The sequence below is a fragment of the Anabrus simplex genome, chromosome 1, assembly GCF_040414725.1.
Source record: "Anabrus simplex isolate iqAnaSimp1 chromosome 1, ASM4041472v1, whole genome shotgun sequence".
Taxonomy (NCBI): domain Eukaryota; kingdom Metazoa; phylum Arthropoda; class Insecta; order Orthoptera; family Tettigoniidae; genus Anabrus; species Anabrus simplex.
This window is the reverse complement of record NC_090265.1, coordinates 1,255,617,064-1,255,637,074: the sequence shown is the minus strand read 5'-3', so window position 1 is coordinate 1,255,637,074 and position 20,011 is coordinate 1,255,617,064. Positions and strand designations below refer to the sequence as shown.

Here is a 20,011-nt window from a genome sequence, read left to right as displayed (position 1 = left end):
GCTTTTTGCGGATGATGTTATTCTGTATAGAGTAATAAATAAGTTACAAGATTGTGAGCAACTGCAACGTGACCTCGATAATGTTGTGAGATGGACAGCAGGCAATGGTATGTTGATAAACAGGGTGTGTACAAAGCGAACAAAAACCATAAGTGAATACGCAAAACTAAGTATTAATAGAAATAATACTTAAATTATTTCTTTTGCTGTACTATGCACATTTGTGCGCACTTCCAATATATATAAACAGGGTTAAAATTCAGGTTGTGAGTTTCACAAATAGGAGAAGTCCTCTCAGTTTTAATTACTGCGTTGATGGGGTGAAAGTTCCTTTTGGGGATCATTGTAAGTATCTAGGTGTTAATATAAGGAAAGATCTTCATTGGGGTAATCACATAAATGGGATTGTAAACAAAGGGTACAGATCTCTGCACATGGTTATGAGGGTGTTTAGGGGTTGTAGTAAGGATGTAAAGGAGAGGGCATATAAGTTTCTGGTAAGACCCCAACTAAAGTATGGTTCCAATGTATGGGACAGTCACCAGGATTACTTGATTCAAGAACTGGAAATAATCCAAAGAAAAGCAGCTCGATTTGTTCTGGGTGATTTCCGACAAAAGAGTATTGTTACAAAAATGTTGCAAAGTTTGGGCTGGGAAGAATTGGGAGAAAGAAGACGATCAGCTCAACTAAGTGGTATATTACATGTGATAAAAATAAAAACATACTAGTTTTATTTAATAAGTGGTATGTTCAGAGCTGTCAGCGGAGAGATGGCGTGGAATGACATTAGTAGACAAATAAGTTTGAGTGACGTCTTTAAAAGTAGGAAAGATCACAACATGAAGATAAAGTTGGAATTCAAGAGGACAAATTGGGGCAAATGTTCATCTATAGGAAGGGAAGTTAGGGATTGGAATAACTTACTAAGGGAGATGTTCAATAAATTTCTAATTTCTTTGAAATCGTTTAAGAAAAGGCTAGGAAAACAACAGATAGGGAATCTGCCACCTGGGCAACTGCCCTAAATGCAGATCAGTATTGATTGATTGATTGATTGATTGATTGATTGATTGATTGATTGATTGATACTATTCTACCATCCTGGGAGAACACACATCCTAAATACTTGAAATTATCTACCTGTTCCAGCTTGCATCCCCAATCTGACATTCAATTCTCTTGGATTTCTTACCTACAGACATCAGTTTAGTCTTTGAAATGCTACTTTTCATACCATGCCCACTGCACCTATTTTCAAGTTCCAAGATAAAAGATCAAGCCGTCAGCATAGACCAGACGGCTTACTACATTTCCACCTAACTAAATCCCTCCCTGCCACTTTATACCTGTCAGCAGATGATCCATGTAAACTATGAACAACAAAGGTGAAAGATTACAGCCTTGTCTAACCTCTGTAAGTACCTTGAACCAAGAACTCACTCTACCATCAATTCTCACTGCAGCCCAATTGGCAACACAATGCCTTTGATTGATTTTAATAATCTACCCTTGATCACATAGTCCCGCACAATGGCAAACCTTTCTCTTGGTACTCTGTCATATGCTTTCTCTAGATCTATGAAATATAACTGTCTATTCCTCTTGTAGCATTTTTCAATTACTTGCCGCATACTGAAAATCTGATCCAGATTGTGGACTGAAACCACACTGATTTTCATCCAACTTCCTCGGAACTGATTGCACCCTCCCTTCTAAGATGCCAGTGAACACTTTCCCTGGTATACTGATCAATGACATGATGAGCTGTATCCTGCCGGCCCATAATAATAATTAGAATATTATTATGACCCAATATGTAAAATTTTGACATAAAAGTTACAGTCTAACATGTTAAAGCATCGTATCCCAAGATAGTTGATACCGGATGTTGAGCAAGACAGTGTGTCGCTGGATATTGCTTCATATTTCCGTATGACCGTGAGAAAGGATAGCGTACCCAAGCGCTGGCAAGGATCGACACGTGTATTAGATGCTGACCAAGCAAGATATTTCAGCCAATGGAAACTTAAGGATTTGGCAAACCTGGAGGCCACACCGCGCCAAATCTTAATTCCAGGATGACCAACGTGCTCAGTTGATAAAGTCAATTTCTGTAGGAAATCGGTTTTCCACAGTTTCAGAGGTCAGATATATTTGGAAATGTAATATAAAAATTGGTGGAAGAGATTTGCTAGTGTTTGAGCTGTGTTTTGTAAATATATCACAATAAGTATTGTGTCATTATATACGACAAACTCTCTGATTGGTGGTTGGTTCAGACACCCGGGAACCCCAGCATTATTGGCGTCACCGAAGCCTCCTCAGTAACCCTAGCTCTGGAGAGCGTCACTCTGTGTTAAAGACTTGGATAGTGCGGAAGCACCAACTCTGTATCTCTGTGTTAAATGCTTGGATAGTGCGGAAACACAAACTTTGATTGGTGATCGTGATTAACGTGGTGTTATTCCAGTAACAGTAACTGGTTCTCAATGATACTTTAAATTGTGCAGTTGCTATATTTTACTGTACTCGAATAAATGGAATAGTATAATTTTGGCAGAGTTTACTTTCAATCGATAAAGACGGTGTTTAGTGACCGCTGAGTAACAAGTGTAGTGGAAACGTGCTATTGTTTCACTACTTCGCGACGGGCGTGTTTTCGCGTGGAACTTCCGTAATGAACCGTGTGCTGCTTTTTAAACTGTATTCTCACCCTTTAAGTGAAGTGTGTAATATATATGTGAATCAGTGTGTTTAGCTGATCTTGTAAAGAGAAAGGGTATTTCGGCTCGCAGCATTAAGCAGCGAAGAGATTATCAACTATAGTCTTCTGTGTTCCAGACTATTGAGTCAGACGTTGTTAAATGGCCCAAGCATGCTAAGAAGGAATGAATATACGTGAGTTTCCGTGTAGCCGATGAAAGGCGTTATCTCATGGCAAGCTGATTCCTGGCCTGTGTTTATCTGTAGGTGTGAAGGAGACAGTATTTCCTTGTGGCAGCCTCGGGAGACAAAATCCAATCTTTAGCATAGTGGAGTTCAACATTTCTTTTCAGCCCGTAATCTACCCGGAAGTACATGACGGATGACCGCGCTGTTGAGCGCTCAAACGCAGCAGAAGGAGGCAATGTTGCCCATTGCTTTCTTGATGATGTCAAGGGTTATTATTATGTTTTTCCCTTACAGGATGATGTTTTAAATTATTATTTGTGATTGTATACCTTGTCTCGTTGTTTTTATAGGGAACAGCCCGAGTGCTGAAATATTGTTGGTTTATCTAGTTCTGTCTAGATCTTTTTTAGTGAACCGGGATTCACATTAGAATCAGTGTAGCATTTAAGATTTTACTCGATATCCGATGTATATATATGTTTAGTTTGATTATTTGAATTGTTGTAAATATAGTGTAGGATTTGCCCCTAGTATTTTGCATAAATTACATAGCGTCCATTGCGTCTTAATTATTTTTCTTTTCGTCGTAACTTTTCTTTATAATGTAACTTTTATTTAATTGTAATTTCGGCGACTCTCGGGATTAACTTAACTTTGAAACCATATCGTTGGGATGTGATAGTGTGAAACTCCATACGGAAATACCACATGTCAGTGTTTGCGTACACTTGTTGCCATACAATATAAACATTGGACTATAAGAAGAAACTCAGTCTTGATTTATATAAATGTTCTTTATTGAACTTGTTTTTTTTAAATGTCAAATTTGGTATGATCATTCAATTAACGTTCTAATTTCGACTTATTTCTAATACTTTGAGTTCATTTTTTTTACAAATTATTATTTTTCTTGATTTAATTATTTTCATGTGATATGATCGGGGATATTTATTAATAAATCCATCTTACCCCTTATGATTGTTTCTCATTCGTGTTATACCTCCATTTCCTGTCATTGATTGCTATTTTAGTGTAGAACTTCGACTTTTTATCCTGACCCAATCGACAACCAACCCACACTCTGCCCAACCCTGAGTTAGTCGGATGTTCATACAGGAATGGAGGCATCGTCCTAGAGGGTATTTACCCCTGGGTACGGTACAATACCTCGATAATTGTTGCAATCCTTCCTGTTCCCATCCTTAAAGATAGGTGCAATTACTGCTTTTGTCCAATCAGAAGGTATCTTATTAATACTCCATGCTAATTTTATCACTCTATGAATCCATTTCATCCCTGCCTTCCCATTATATTTCACCATTTGAGGTCTAATTTCATCTATTGCTGCTGCTTTGTGACAATGGAGTATACGATTCTCAGATAGCGTATCCCAGGATTGAGTGTTAATTCCAGCTCTTTTCATAGTATGCTTTTGCTGACCCTCAAAATGCCTTAAAAGGGCTCTATGAAGTCTTGTGCCGGAGCAGAGTTCACCATACACGAGTTGACGAGGAAGCCTGTTATCACTCATTAGATGGACGTGCCCTGACGGACTGAGATGGTGGCCAATGATGATAGCTTCAATGCTTTCTCAAGAACTGTACGGTTGGTGATACAGTTCTCCCATTTGATGTTCAAAATGGATCTAAGTTTTTGCAGACGGAAGTGTTCTAGCCTTTTGATATCCTGACGGTAGAGTATCCAAGTTTCACAATCGTAAGGCAGTGTTGATATGACAATAGCATGGTAAACCATGATCTTGGTATGCACTGTAAGGTCCTTATTCATGAAGACACGATGGGATAAACGTCCAAATGCTGAGTGGGCAGCATCAATTCTCCTATCCACATCTTGTGAGTAGTTAGCATTTGTTGAGAGGATACTTCCTAGAAATAAAAAGGGGGTCGATCTGCTCTTGTGGAATATCCGCAATGGAGATAATGAAAGCTGGGAGGTTTGACCCAGGTACAGGCTGTGCGAGTACTTTGGTTTTCTTAACATTAATGGTGAGACCAAAACAAACGCAAGCACTCTCAAAACAACTGACTGACTATTGCAGCTCCTAAGGTGTGAGAGTAGGTGTGGCAGACTGGGTCAGGGATGGGATGAATGAAGCCCCCATCTTGCGGCAACCTCGAATCGGACAGAAGGGTTAATTATTATGCCATGCCTAAAGGTGTTAGAATATCCAAAAATATCAATTCTTCTAGTAGATCCATCTAACAACTTATAAATCACATATATGTCCTGTAATGGCATCAACTCAACTAAGGTTAGGTTGAAGAAAGAATCCCACCTTCCAATACTTCTTTGTCTTTTATTGCTAGTCTATGTAATTATAAAACATATTCCAGCTTAAAAACCTAGTTACATTATTTATAAAGTGCATGTTTCGTTCCTAATGTGGAACATTTTCAAATGATAAAGATGTTGATTCCCATAAGGAACCTGAAATATTTGTTCCGAATGAGTAAATTTATAATACCAATTTAGTTGGTGTTAGGGACATCTTCAGTTAGAAAAAGGGTACACAAATTGGCACAAATGAAATAAAAACACTTATGATGATGGTGATGATGATAATAATAATGATGAGATGAGATGTTCTTTCATGTTAAGCCAAAACACTCAACAAGTCAATGTTCAAGCTTGTGGTAAAATCTGTATGCAAGGGATCTTCTTTCTTGAAAATGCTGGAGAAATATGTATTTTAAATGTCTTTGATTTGAGAGTAGTTAATTTTCTACATTACTGTCTACATTACAGTAACTTACTCCACATTTGTAAATTCAAACATTCTAGATGTTTTCAATTTAAGTGGAACAACAATTTTAATGAATTAGATTTTCAAGCTGTCATCATTTTACCTGGAACAAAATTTTAAGGAGCAAGAAAACTTTTACTATATCATTGTCATACATCACCTAAAGCTGTTCATTTTCAGACCCATTCTGACATCATTATACCACAATGGGCGACTCTTTCATCTGCTGATGTTTTACCACACATACCGTATATTTTATGAATGTAAATTCCACTCATATTTTGTAATTTTCAATACATTAAATTCTAAGCTGATGTTATTTTTATGCAGCTGAAGTGGCCTAATGAGGCCGAAATATGTACTGTTACTTTTAATCTGTTGTTTTTGCAATTTTGAATTATTAATAAATTTGAATTTATTGACTTAGTGAAAATTATACTAGTTTTTCTATGTAACTGAAAAAGACACAAAGGAAAGCAGCACTATTTGTTCTGAATGATTTCAAATGAATAGTGCTACAAAAATGTTGCAAATTTTGGGCTGGGAAGACTTTGGAGTAAGGAGACGAACAGCTTAATTAAGCAGAATGTTCCGAGCTGTCAGTGGAGAGAATGCTTGGAACCACATTACTAGATGAATAAGCTTGAGTAGAGTTTTAAAAGTAGGAATTCAAGAAGACAAATTGGGGAAAATACTTGTTTATAGGAAGAGGGATTAGGGATTTGAATAATTTACCAAGGGGGATGTTTGATAAACTTTCAACTTTTTTGACATCATTTAATAAAGACTATGTAAACAAACCTGCCACATGGGTGACAACCCTAAATTTGGAAGGTACACTCAAGCATTCATTGTGCATGTTCAGGTCCCTGATTTGTCTTCATATGTGCAAGTCTGTCTGCTAAGTATAATTTTGTGTGGCTATTACTACGCTGCGGAGCAGGTGGCATCTGTTGTGTGTGGTATACTGTATGAGTTGTAGGAATGTTGGGGACAGCACAAACACCCAGTCACCAAGTCAAGGAAATTAACAGTTCAAGACTACAATCTTTTGACATGGCCAGGAATCAAACCCAGGCCCTAAGGACTGAAGGCCAAGATCCTGACCATTCAGCCATGGAGCTGGACAGTCTGCTCAATGAGCATGATATTTTGTAGGACTCGAATTTTATCTCTCTAGCCAGGCTGAGTGGCTCAGATGGTTAAGCACTTGCTTTCTCAGCCCAAGTTGGCAGGTTCAATCTTGGCACAGTCTGGTGGTATTTGAAGGTGCTCAAATATGTCAGCCCTGTGTCGGTAGGTACATTTGCCAGCAAATAAAAGAAATCCCACGAGACAAAACTCCAGCATCTCGGCATCTCTGAACAACGTACAAGAAGATAGTGCGCCATAAAACAAATATATACAGAAAAAACTCTATCTTTGTGTTAATCTTGAGTTGGATAATTATCTTTTACTTCCATTTAAATAAAAGTAATTTTGCTATATACATTAATTGTTATTTTATATGTGTCTGTTAGCTCAGTTTGATCAGTATAATAGGCAAGGTATTTGTAGACATTTTGGAATGCAGGGTGCAATCAATATTCGGGAGTAATTTGGTTGAAATCCAAAGTGGTTTCAGACCAAAGAAGGATTTCTCAGGACTAGATTTTCAACATGCGTTTAGTAATTGAAAAATGTTATAAGAGAGATAGACAGTTATGGCATATAAGAGAGTACCAAGGGAAAAGATTTCAGTTATAGTGGGTGTTATGGAATTAGGTGTAGTTTATGATAGGCAATCAAAGGCATTTATTTTGAGAATTGGGCTGCAGTCAGAACTGACAGAATGAGTTCTTGATTCAAAGTAGTCACAGGGGTTGGACAAGGCTGAAAGGAAATGGCATGGAGGGATTCAGTTTGGTGGAGATGTAGTAAGGAGTGTGGCCTATGCAGATTACTTGGTCTTAATGGCAGCCTGTACTGAAAGCCTGCAATCTAATATCTTGGAGCTTAAAAAGAGGTACAACTATGATATGAAAATTAGCATTTTTAAGACTAAAGTGATGTCATCCTCCTCTTTCTTTCTTCTTATCTAGCTTCTGCTAAGTTGGGGCATTTATGGCACTTCTCCACCTTCCTCTCTCCTTCCACCATACCGCTTCCATCAATTTGTCCCAGTCCAGGTTTTTTCTTCCTGCACTCCTCTTTATTGAATCGATCTACCTTGTTCTAGGTCTCCCTCTTGCTCTATTTCCCTCGAACTTCAACTACATCATCTGTTGTGGTATTCTTTCCTCCTCCATCCTCTTTGCATGTCCAAACCAACTTAGTTTACTCCCATCAATTCACTCATTTAGGTTTTCCATTCTTACCTCCTTTCTCACATCTTTGTTTTCAATCTGTCTTTCCTATTGCTGTATTTCATTTCAGTGGCCTGAATTCTACTCTCCTCCCTACCTGTCAGTGTCCAGATTTCAGCCACATAAGTCAACATGGATGCATAATACATTTTATACATTATCTCTGTACACTTCCTTGGAACGGTACTTCTTTATTCCAGACAAGGTTTCTTACACTCTGGTAGAATGTATTGCCCTGTTGCACCCTCTTGCTATTCTCCATACTCAGCCTTGTATTCTGCATGAATTCACTCCCTAGGTATTTGACACTGTTAACCACTTCAAGGTTTTGACCATCAATTTTCACAATGTTGTTGTTGTTGTTTGAGTCATCAGTCCATAGACTGGTTTGATGCAGCCCTCCATGCCACCCTATCCTGTGCTAACCTTTTCATTTCTACGTAACTATTGCATCCTACATCTGCTCTAATCTGCTTGTCATATTCATACCTTGGTCTACCCCTACCGTTCTTACCACCTACACTTCCTTCAAAAACATATTGAACAAGTCCTGGGTGTCTTAAGATGTGTCCTATCATTCTATCTCTTCTTCTCGTCAAATTTAGCCAAATCAATCTCCTCTCACCAATTCGATTCAGTATCTCTTCATTCGTGATTCGATCTATCCATCTCACCTTCAGCATTCTTCTGTAACACCACATTTCAAAAGCTTCTATTCTCTTTCTTTCTGAGCTAGTTATCGTCCATGTTTCACTTCCATACAATGCCACGCTCCACACGAAAGTCTTCAAAAACATCTTTCTAATTCCAATATCAATGTTTGAAGTGAGCAAATTTCTTTTCTTAAGAAAGCTCTTCCTTGCTTGTGCTAGTCTGCATTTTATGTCCTCCTTACTTCTGCCATCGTTAGTTATTTTATTACCAAAGTAAAAATATTCATCTACTTCCTTTAAGAATTCATTTCCTAATCTAATATTTCCTACATCACCTGCCTTCGTTCGACTGCACTCCATTACTTTTGTTTTGGACTTATTTATTTTCATCTTGTACTCCTTACCCAAGACTTCATCCATACCATTCAGCAACTTCTCAAGATCTTCTGCAGTCTCAGATAAAATAACAATATCATCGGCAAATCTCAAGGTTTTGATTTCCTCTCCTTGGACTGTGATTCCCTTTCCAAATTTCTCTTTGATTTCCTTTACTGCCTGTTCTACGTAAACATTGAAAAGGAGAGGGGACAAACTGCAGCCTTGCCTCACTCCTTTCTGGATTGATGCTTCTTTTTCAAAGCCCTCGATTCTTATCACTGCAGACTGATTTTTATACAGATTGTAGATAATTCTTCGTTCTCGGTATCTGATCCCTATCATCTTCAGAATCATAAATAGCTTGGTCCAATCAACATTATCGAATGCCTTTTCTAGATCTACGAATGCCATGTACGTGGGCTTGTCCTTCTTGATTCGATCCTCTAAGATCAGACGTAAAGTCAGTATTGCTTCACGTGTGCCTACATTTCTTCTGAAGCCAAATTGATCTTCTTCCAACTCAGCTTCAACTTGTTTTTCCATTCTTCTGTAAATAATACGTGTTAAAATTTTGCAGGCATGAGATACTAAACTAGTGGTGCGGTAGTTTTCACACCTGTCAGCACAAGCTTTCTTGGGAATAGGTATAACAACATTCTGCCGAAAATCGGATGGGACTTCTCCTGTCTCATACATCTTGCACACTAAATGAAATAACCTTGCCATGCTGGTTTCTCCTAAGGCAGTCAGTAATTCAGAGGGAATATCATCAATTCCAGGTGCCTTGTTCCTATTTAGGTCACTCACAGCTCTGTCAAACTCTGACCTCAAAATTGGGTCTCCCATTTCATCAGCATCAACAGCCTCTTCATGTTCCAGAACCAAATTATCTACACCTTTACCTTGATACAACTGTTGGATATGCTCCTGCCATCTTTCTGCTTTGTCTTCTTTCCCTAGAAGTGGCTTTCCATCTGAGCTCTTAATATTCATGCACCTAGATTTCCTGTCTCGAAAGGTTTCCTTGATTTTCCTGTATGCAGCATCTACCTTTCCCAGGACCATACAGCCTTCGACATCCTTGCACTTCTCCTTCAGCCAGTCTTCCTTAGCTACCTTGCACTTTCTATCCACTTCATTCTTTAATCGCCTGTATTCTTTTCTGCCCTCTTCATTTCTAGCATTCTTGTATTTTCGTCGTTCATCAATCAGGTCTAGTATCTCCTGAGTTATCCACTGATTCTTAGTTGATCTTTTCTTCCTTCCTAACATTTCTTCAGCAGCCTTACTAACTTCATTTTTCATGACTCTCCACTCTTCCTCTATAGTCTTTCCTTCAGCCTTTTCATTTAGTCCTTGTGCAACATGTTCCTTGAAACAATCCCTCACACTCTTTTCTTTCAACTTGTCTAGATCCCATCTTTTTGCATTTTTTCCTTTCTTCAATTTCTTCAACTTCAGATGGCATTTCATGACCAACAAGTTGTGGTCAGAGTCCACATCTTCTCCTGGGAAAGTTTTGCAATCCAACAACTGGTTTCTGAATCTCTGCCTAATCATAATGAAGTCTATTTGATACCTTCCAGTGTCTCCAGGTCTCGTCCACGTATACAGCCGTCGTTTGTGGTGTTTGAACCAAGTATTGGCAAGGACTAAATTATGATCAGTGCAGAATTCAACCAGCCGACTTCCTCTTTCGTTCCTTTGTCCCAATCCAAATTCTCCTACTGTACTACCTTCTCTTCCTTGGCCTACCACTGCATTCCAGTCTCCCATCACAATTAGATTCTCATCACCTTTTACATATTGTATTAAATCTTCTATCTCCTCATATATTCTTTCAATTTCTTCATCATCCGCTGAACTAGTAGGCATATAGACCTGCACTATTGTGGTGGGCATTGGTTAGGTGTCTATCTTGATGACAATAATTCTTTCACTATGCTGGTCGTAGTAGCTTACCCGCTGCCCTATTTTCTTATTCATTATTAAACCAACCCCTGCATTTCCTCCGTTTGATTTCGTGCTCATAATTCGGTAGTCGCCTGACGAAAAATCCTGTTCTTCCTGCCAACGTACTTACCAACTACATCTAACTTTAGCCTATCCATCTCCCTTTTCAGATTCTCTAACCTACCACAACGATTCAAACTTCTAACATTCCACGCTCCGACTCGCAGAATGTCAGTATCCATCTTCCTGATGATCGCCCCCTCTTGTGTAGTCCCCACCCGGAGATCCGAATGGGGGACTAGTTTACCTCCGGAATATTTTACCCAGGAGGAAGCCATCATCAGTACATCATTCATACAGAGAGAGCTGCATGTCCTCGCGAGGTAGTTACGGCTGTAGTTTCCCGTTGCTTTCAGCCGTGTAGCAGTATCAATACAGTTAAGCCATGTTGAGTATTATTACAAGGCCATATCAGTCAATCATCTAGACTGCCGCCCTTGCAACTACCGAAAGGCTGCTACCCCCCTTAATACCTTTCCCTTATCTTTCTCCCCTTGATATCACTATGGCCTTGCCTTTCTCTGCATTGATTTTCATACCATACCTTTCAATTTTCTTTTTCAGTGCATCAAGTTGTTCTTGCACTTCTTTGCTGATTGTTTCCCACACCACAATATCATCTGCAAATAGTAATAACTTCATCTGCCTTTTCCCATAATCTTTCTTTGTCTCCTTTACAATTTCGTCCACAACTTGTTCTTCGTTTTGCCTCATGACTGAGGCGTCGTGACTATCATAATATTCAGCCTCTAGCCGATGAACCATACTCTGCCATTCTTCCCTATCTAAAGCTTTCAATGTGGTTGCTCTGAGAGAACACTGTAGGGGGCCGTTCACCATGTCAATCCATCGTGTTGGTACTTGTCCTCGTTGTCTGGTTCCCTGGACTTTGCCCTCAATAATCAGCTTTTGAAGACTACCATATCGACGCATTATATCTCCAAAGTAGCGTACAATCCGCTGAGAGACCTTACACTATAGACAAACGTTTATCTGAAGTTGGTTCAGGATTGATGTGTTCATGCGATGAACTGTCCAAGGAATCCTTACCATTTCCTCCAGCACCACATTTCAAAGCTTTCTATCCGTTCACGATCATGTTTGAAGATGGTCCACGTCTCTGCGCCATACAAAAAGACTGAGAAGACTAGACATTCAACGAGCTTCTTTTTTGTCTTAATGGTGATGATGTTATCTTTCCAGATCTTCCCCAGATGGATCATTGCTACCTTTGCTACTTCAATTCTTCTCTTTATTTCATCTTTGGAACCACCAGAATTGGATAGTAAGGAGCCTAGATATACATACTGAAGTACAACTTCACACCCTCCAATCTGTTTGATATGTGGACTGTTGTTGTTCTTACGATCAACAATCACAACTACCGTATTAGAAATAAAAGAGGCAACAGCACACTCCCCTGTATTACTCCAGTTTCATTTCTAAACCACTGTCTTTCCAAATGGAGTCTGTATGCTGCTGACACACATTTTGTAAATTGCTTGCACCATTTCTACTGTTTGTGTACCCAGTCTCTTTTTGACCATGGTTTCCCATACTTTCTCCTTGGGAACACTATCGTATGCCTTTGTTACATCTATGAATGTCACGACCAGATCCTTTCCATAATCCCAATTATTTTCCATCATCAACGCCTTCTTATCCTGACCTAGGTGGGTCACTTGATGGAGGGATCTCCCAACAATTCTTTCATCTGGTCACTGCACCATGTTGGAGCTCTTCATCGGAGTCTTGCTCCTTGCATCTTGCACTCCATGATCAGCTTCTTTACAGCTCTAGTCCTCCTTTATAAGTGGCCAAATAGCTTGGCTAATCTTATATTTTAATATTACGGTATCATACAACGAGGAATTATGGTTCTGGCAATGCATGAACTCTATGAACGAGGGAGGAATGAAAGCAGAGGAAGAAGCTACCACATGTGCTTTAATAACTGATTCTAATTTATGATTAAGTGCTTAACGGAAAGCTTTCTTGGACAATGATTAACTCATAACTTACTACTTTCGATTCTGACGTATGCTTGATCTATGTTGTTATGACATAAAACACATGTAATAACCTTTTATTTTTGTGTCCTGCTGTTATTGAATATTAATACTCATATCTAGAAAATCTAATATGAGCAACTAAAAGTAAGGAAGCTAATTATAATTTGCTTCCTTAATTGTCTCATGCAGGAGATTGGTCCACTCTAGACATTCCACTTCTAAAGCCATACCGTTCCTCTTGCAAATCTCCTTCTATCTTTCTTCTCATTCCCAGTCAGTAGGGAAGAAACATAAGAAGACTGAATATCAGGCAAGGAATATGATCATTTCAAGTACTCAGGATATGTATGCACTAAGGACAGTAGTATACTAAGAGAAACTGAATCAAGGTGCAGCGAAACTAAGGCAGTGAGCTCGTAGTAGCAATCAACGGTATTCTGTAAGAAAGAAGCATGTTCTAGGGTGAAACTATCTTTACATCAGTCTGTTTTTACACTGACCTTGCTGTACAGGAGTGAAAGCCTATGTGGACTCGGGATATCATTCATAATTTAGGAGTACTTATAAGAGATATGAGAAGAGTGAGAATGGCTGCTAGTAAAAAAAATGTGGAAATAAGGGCAGGAATAATAATAATAATAATAATAATAATAATAATAATAATAATAATAATAATAATAATGTTATTGGCTTTACGTGCCACTATCTATTTTCATGGTTTTTGGAGATGCCGAGGTGCCAGAATTTAGCCCTGCAGGAGTTCTTTTATGTGCCAGAAAATCTACCAACATGACGCTGACATATTTTGCTCATAATGAGGGGATAAAGGCTAAGTCACAATAACCTCAATGCATGAAGTTGTACTACAGACGGGTTTCAGTGGTAGTGGTTGGGGGAGGAGTTAATGTGAGGCAGAAGTAGGAGGATAGATTACCTAGGAGAATACTGGACTCAGCCATGGAGAATAAGAGAAGTAGAGGGACACCAAGGCAACAATGACTAGACATTTTAATGATCTAAAGGTACGAGTTGTGGAACTAAACAAGCTCTGTTAGCTCAAATTAAAGAGTGCAAATAAAAGATTAATATAGATCATTCTTACCTTCAAATTATGATCATCTTGCATTCTACGGGAAGCCTCTCGTAGCTCCTGTACTCTCACAAGATATTCTTTCTGTAGTGTCTTCTCCAAATCCTTCAGCTGAAAATACACACACAAAAAACGACTCTTAAATGAGGATAATTAAGACAGGCAGAAATGACTTTAATAGGGAGAATGATTAACATGCAAGTGGACATAAGATTTAGATATTTAATGCAACTCATTTTAAAAATTCTATGACCTTCCATAGCATATTGTTTATTGTCAATACTGTGTACCTAAGTTATAAATGAACTACTATATTTAGCTAAACTGGGCTGTTAAACTGCAGTTGAATTTTTGAGGAAGTTTCAAGATTTACACATAACAAGCTTCTTAAGGCAGTCTGCAGGTCTGGTTGGATTGATTTCTTGCATGTAAGCAGAGGCATACTTGTTTTACTGCAGTCTGTAATTAACAATAATTTGACCTGCAGTCTGGCTGCTATCTAGTGTTTTCTCATGACTGAAAGCCAGTCTTCATTCTAAATAATGTGGAACATCAAACTTGTAACTATATAAGCTGTTGGGATGTCCTTCTATTTTGATAGTCTATTCGTGTAAGTATGCATGGAACTGGTGAATGGTAGTGAGAACATCACTTCCCTCACATTCTAATCAAGTCATGCTTAGCTACAGCAATTTTCTGTGTTTCCTGGGTGTGGTGTATAAGCGCTTGCCATCTTTTTCTGTCTACATACACCATCTCTTCCAGGACATCTTCCCATCTGGGACTTCTCACTCCCAAATCTGATTTCACTGTCACTATCCAGTACTTCCTTAGCCCTCTTGGTCCTTTTCCTTGGACAGTAAGTCTGAAATATTTTCTGGCAGGTCTCTTACTCTTCTTTCTCATGATGTGCACATACCAGTGAAATCTATGCTTCTTTATTACAAGGGTGATAGGGACCCCTTCCCAACTACACTCCTGATGACAAACTCTGTTAAGAATTTAGCATCACGTTAAACTGATTTAATGGGATTGTTAACAAAATGGTTGTTTCATCAATCAACCTTCATTAATGTTAATGTGCCATTAAACTCTCCGTTAATTTAGCGTAGCATATTCATCCTATTATGTTACTTAAAGTTGTGTTAAAATAAAGATGTCTGGAAGAGATTTTGTGTTTTGCATTAAGATGTTCCAGACTATTTTCTGAAGACAAGAAGTTTTATGCAGAAGTAATGATGTGCTTGACCTCATAGAAAAGCAGTTTTCAGAGTGATATAGGTTATCAAAATCTGTCTTGAGGAAAGTACTATCTCCCATGCAGCAATTGCTGATTGCACTGAGATATTATGCAACAGTTTCATTCAGATCATTACGGCAGATAATCATGTTGTGAATTGTAGAAGAGAGACAGGTACATAAACTAATATGCCATTAGCTTCTTAATATATTGCCCCGAGATATTATGCAACAGTTTCATTCAGATCATTACGGGAGATAATCATGTTGTGAATTGTAGAAGAGAGACAGGTACATAAACTAATATGCCATTAACTTCTTAATATATAAAAAACATTTGTATTGAAATATACAGTCAAAAGAAGGGAGATCGTAATGACATGCAGCCTACACCATGTATAACATGGTAGGCCTCATTTCTAATATGTTCGTGCTACTGTACTTATTGATGATCTGTCCAGTTAATAAAATTCAGCTTAAAAACATCTGAATGGTAACAAGAAAAAGGGATCTCACACAATAACAATAAAAATAACCAAAGCATCATTTCATATAACAACATTAATATCTCATGGTAAAGAAATTATGGAGGCTTGCAATGATATTCTGCCTCACAGTCATTGTCATTATGAAGAGGCTCAACTTGGTCGACGATTAATGCAATAATCAAACTCATCTATTTAGATGCTGGTGATGATGATGTTGATGCTTATTGTTTTAAGGGGCCTAACATCGATGGTCATCGGCTCCTAATGGAACAAGATGGATGACATGATAGATGATGGTTAAAATTTTAAAATTTATCCACTGACTAGAGTTTAAAAAAATGGTGATGGAGAAAAATGAATATGAGATAAAAACAATCAGTGGATCTAATTCGCAATGCCTTATTATCTAATAAAATACGAGAAAATACAGGAAACAAAAGAATAAGGCACTGCCTGGAAGTACAGATATACTGTATATATATATATATATATAATTTATGTTAGACGTTAAAATAACACATTAAAATACACAATACAAACTAAAATGAGGTCAATGGGATAAAAGCGCAATTAACACAAATACACTAGGACGAAGGACATAATTACACACGATGAAAAAACCCACTATACCTCATAAAACGGATGACGAGGTCTGCTGACTGTTCGTCATCTTGCAGGATAAGGGAGATTGTACTCGGGAGGTTAAGACTACGGCGCAGATCGACCAGGTCCACACACTCCGTAAGGAGGTGTACCACGGTAAGATGATCGTTGCAAGTACACACCGGAGGGGTTTCTCCTTTCAATAGATGGGAGTGAGTCAGGATACTGTGGCCGATCCGAAGATGACATAATACCACTGCTTTCCTCCGCGAAGCCTGAAGGGAGTCCTCCATACCTTCATTGTTCCTTTTATCGCTTTCAGCTTATTTGGAAGTGGAATGGCCTGCCACTCCATCTCCCAATGGGATATAAGCAGACGTCTCAGCTGAGTGCGAATATCACTTGCTGGAACCTTGAAAGGCAATGGGGTAGTGCCTCCTTGGCAGCCTTATCTGCTAATTCATTGCCCTCTACACTCCTGTGGCTTGGGAGCCACATAAACGTGATTCTGGTGCCGGCATCCGAACACCTGGCCAACAGGTCCTGGACCTGCTGCACCAGAGGGTGCCGAGGGAAACAGGTATCAATAGACTGTAGCGAGCTCAAAGAATCAGTACACAGAAGAAAGTGTCGGCGCTCATTGGACAGTGTGTACCACAGAGCTTCACAGATGGCATAGAGCTCCGCTGTGTACACACTACAAGTTTCCGGGAGAGCAAAAAGAAACCCATCACTGTCGACAACGAATGCACAACCCACTTTCGTGTCTGTTCTCGAGCCATCCATGTAAATGACGACTGAACCTGGATACCGGCCAAAAACGGCCAGGAAGAGCCTCCGATAAATCGAAGGGTGTGAGTTTTCCTTCAGACCAGTGTGCAGATCCAGGAGTATTTCAGGTTGTCGCACTACCCACGGAGGTACCCCAGTTGGTTGTCTGACAAGGCAAGGAACCGAAGGTACATGAAACAATCTGTGACTGCTATCCAAACGTATTCCAATCGGCCGCGTTGTTCGAGGACAAGCAACGTATAGCAAACTGTTGCCATTGTTGAATACGCAAGGATAGCTTGAATGAAGTGGCATCTGTCGCAAATTTGCAGCATACAATAGAAGCATTTGCTGGCGTCTCAGGTGTAAAGGCAGAACACCAGATTCAGCGAGCAGGCTAGCAATGGGGCTTGTACGAAAAGGTCCCGGTGCCAACCTAACACCGCTGTGGTGGATGCTGTTCAGCTTCGCAAGGATGCTGGGTCATGCTGAGCCATATGCTGCACTGCCGTAGTTTAGCCGGGATAAAATATGTGCCCTATAGAATCGTAGGAGCACAGTGCGGTCAGCCCCCCAATTAGCGCTGCTAAGAAACTTCATGATATTCAGCTTCTTAGTGCATTGCACTTTTAACTGCCGCACATGGGCTCCCAAGATAATTTGCTATCGAAAAGGAGCCCAAGAAATCGGTATGTGTCAACTACAGGAATAGCTACATTTCCTAAATAAAGTTCAGGAGGAGGGTGAAGAGAACACTGGCAACAAAAGCAGGTCTTTGTGGTGGAAAATCGAATGCCATGTTCGAAGGTCCACTGCTTCACTCTCCTAAGAGCTTGCTGTAATTGTCGCTCTGCGACTGCCATATTACGCGAGCTATAGTGCAGAGCAAAATCGTCCACATAGCGACGGTATGATTGCTGAACCAGCAGCAGCAACAATACCGTTTATGGCAATCGCGAACAGAGTGACAATAAGAACCGATCCCTGTGAAAGTCCATTTTCCTGAACATGGTATTGCGAATATGTCTTCCCTACTCAGACACGGAACAGAAGGAAGGACAAGAAATTCGCAATAAATACCGGCAAGTGACCTCAGAATCTCCATTGTTTCAGGACTGAAAGGATACCATATCTCCAGGTGGTGTCATAGGCCTTTTCTAAGTCAAAGAAAACAGTTGCCAAATGCTGTTTGCGGAGAAACGCATCCTGGATAGAGCTCTCCAGGCATACCAAGTGGTCAGTGGTCGAGCGAGCAGCTCGAAAACCACACTGGTACTTGGACCAGAGTCCTTGTTTCTCCAGATACGTTAAAAATTAAATAATTGAAAAAGAGGTTCAACCTATTCAATACATAAAGGAATGTAGTGATTAAATTCTTATTTAATAGTGATTAGAAATGGGACCGATTTCGACCCTAGTCCAGGTCATCGTCAGCCGTTCAAAACATAAAAAACAAGAAAAACAATGCATATGAAAAAGAATAAGTGAACTCTGGATCGGTATAAGATGAAATATAAATTGATGATGGGGGTAGAAATTGTGAGTCACTTGAAATAAAACAGTACGTAATATTATGAAAGGTAGTACGGCACACGCAATGATAAGTAAAGTCTCTCAATGTTTATGAATAGTGGAGAACGGTCAAATGGGTCAGCTTTCACACTCTGTCAGGCACAAAGTCACAACACTATCGAACAACATATGAAGATCCATAAATATTTTGAAGTCGCAGACGAATAGATTTACAGAAGCAAACCGCCAGCTCTCGGTGATCAGCGCGGCACATCCAAGGTCATGCGCTGTGGTCTCGAACGCCAAAGTAGAATGGAGAATATCCTGAAGGTCCAGTATTTGCCTCAGTTGCGGGAAGTTAAGTACGTATATATAGAAATATACAACGCAATTCAGTATAATTGAATGAGTAATTGTGCTCCTGCTGAGTTCTTGGAAAACAGTTGACTTGAAAAAACAATTGTAAAGAGAAAAAAATGTAGTAAAAAGCGCAATATCGGAAAACAAATGAAAACATATATGCACAGTGCGCTATTTTTTAAATTGAAAAAATTTAGGTCATGATTGAAGTAGTCGAAGTTGGCGCAAGACAAGAGTTAAAATTTGAATGAGGAGAACCGAAATGAAGGTAGTGTTTTTTTTTTTTTAAATAGAAAAGGTAGAATAAATTAATACCGGTAGAGGAAGAGTGATAGTGAAATAAGAGAAGAATAATGGAAATTGAAGATAAATGGTGTTGAAGAAGGATAAGATAGGGAAATGAAAGAGGGGTAGTTTAGGGTGGGTTAGGAGGGTGGGTTATTGGAGGTAGAAAATGTGGGTGGGAACTTTGTAAGGCATGGAAAATAGAATTGGGGTTTTGGAATTTGGAATTTTTGAGAAGAAGAATTAGGAAGTCGAAAAGGATGTTGGGTTTTTCCGAAATGTCGTTTAAATTGAAATTAGGGTTGAAGTACTGGTCAAGGTGGATAAAGCAATTTTCAGTTATGTTTAAGAGGGGGACTTTGTTAATGATCTTAAGTATTTTCATGTCATTTTCAATACTGGTGAAACTATGCTTTGAGTCTTGTATGTGCTGTCCTATGGCAGAGAATCTGTTGTATTTAATGGCGTTGACATGTTCAGAGTACCTGATATTGAAGTTGCGGCCAGTTTGTCCGACGTAGGAGGAATTACAGTTGTTGCATTTGAATCTGTATACACCAGATTTAGAAGAAGCATTAGATTTATTTAGAGATTTAGAGTTGT

At 39.1% G+C, this 20,011-nt stretch overlaps 1 protein-coding gene across 1 annotated transcript in view; it reads right to left on the bottom strand.

Moving 5' to 3' along the window:
• The window catches only part of LOC136858625 (centrosomal protein of 120 kDa), a 453,009-nt gene that overhangs the window by 82,332 nt on the left and 350,666 nt on the right, over positions 1 to 20,011 (bottom strand). The window contains exon 11 of the mRNA XM_068228779.1: positions 14,163 to 14,261. Within this exon, the coding sequence (XP_068084880.1) occupies positions 14,163 to 14,261 (99 nt within the window). The remainder of the gene's footprint in view (positions 1 to 14,162; positions 14,262 to 20,011) is intronic.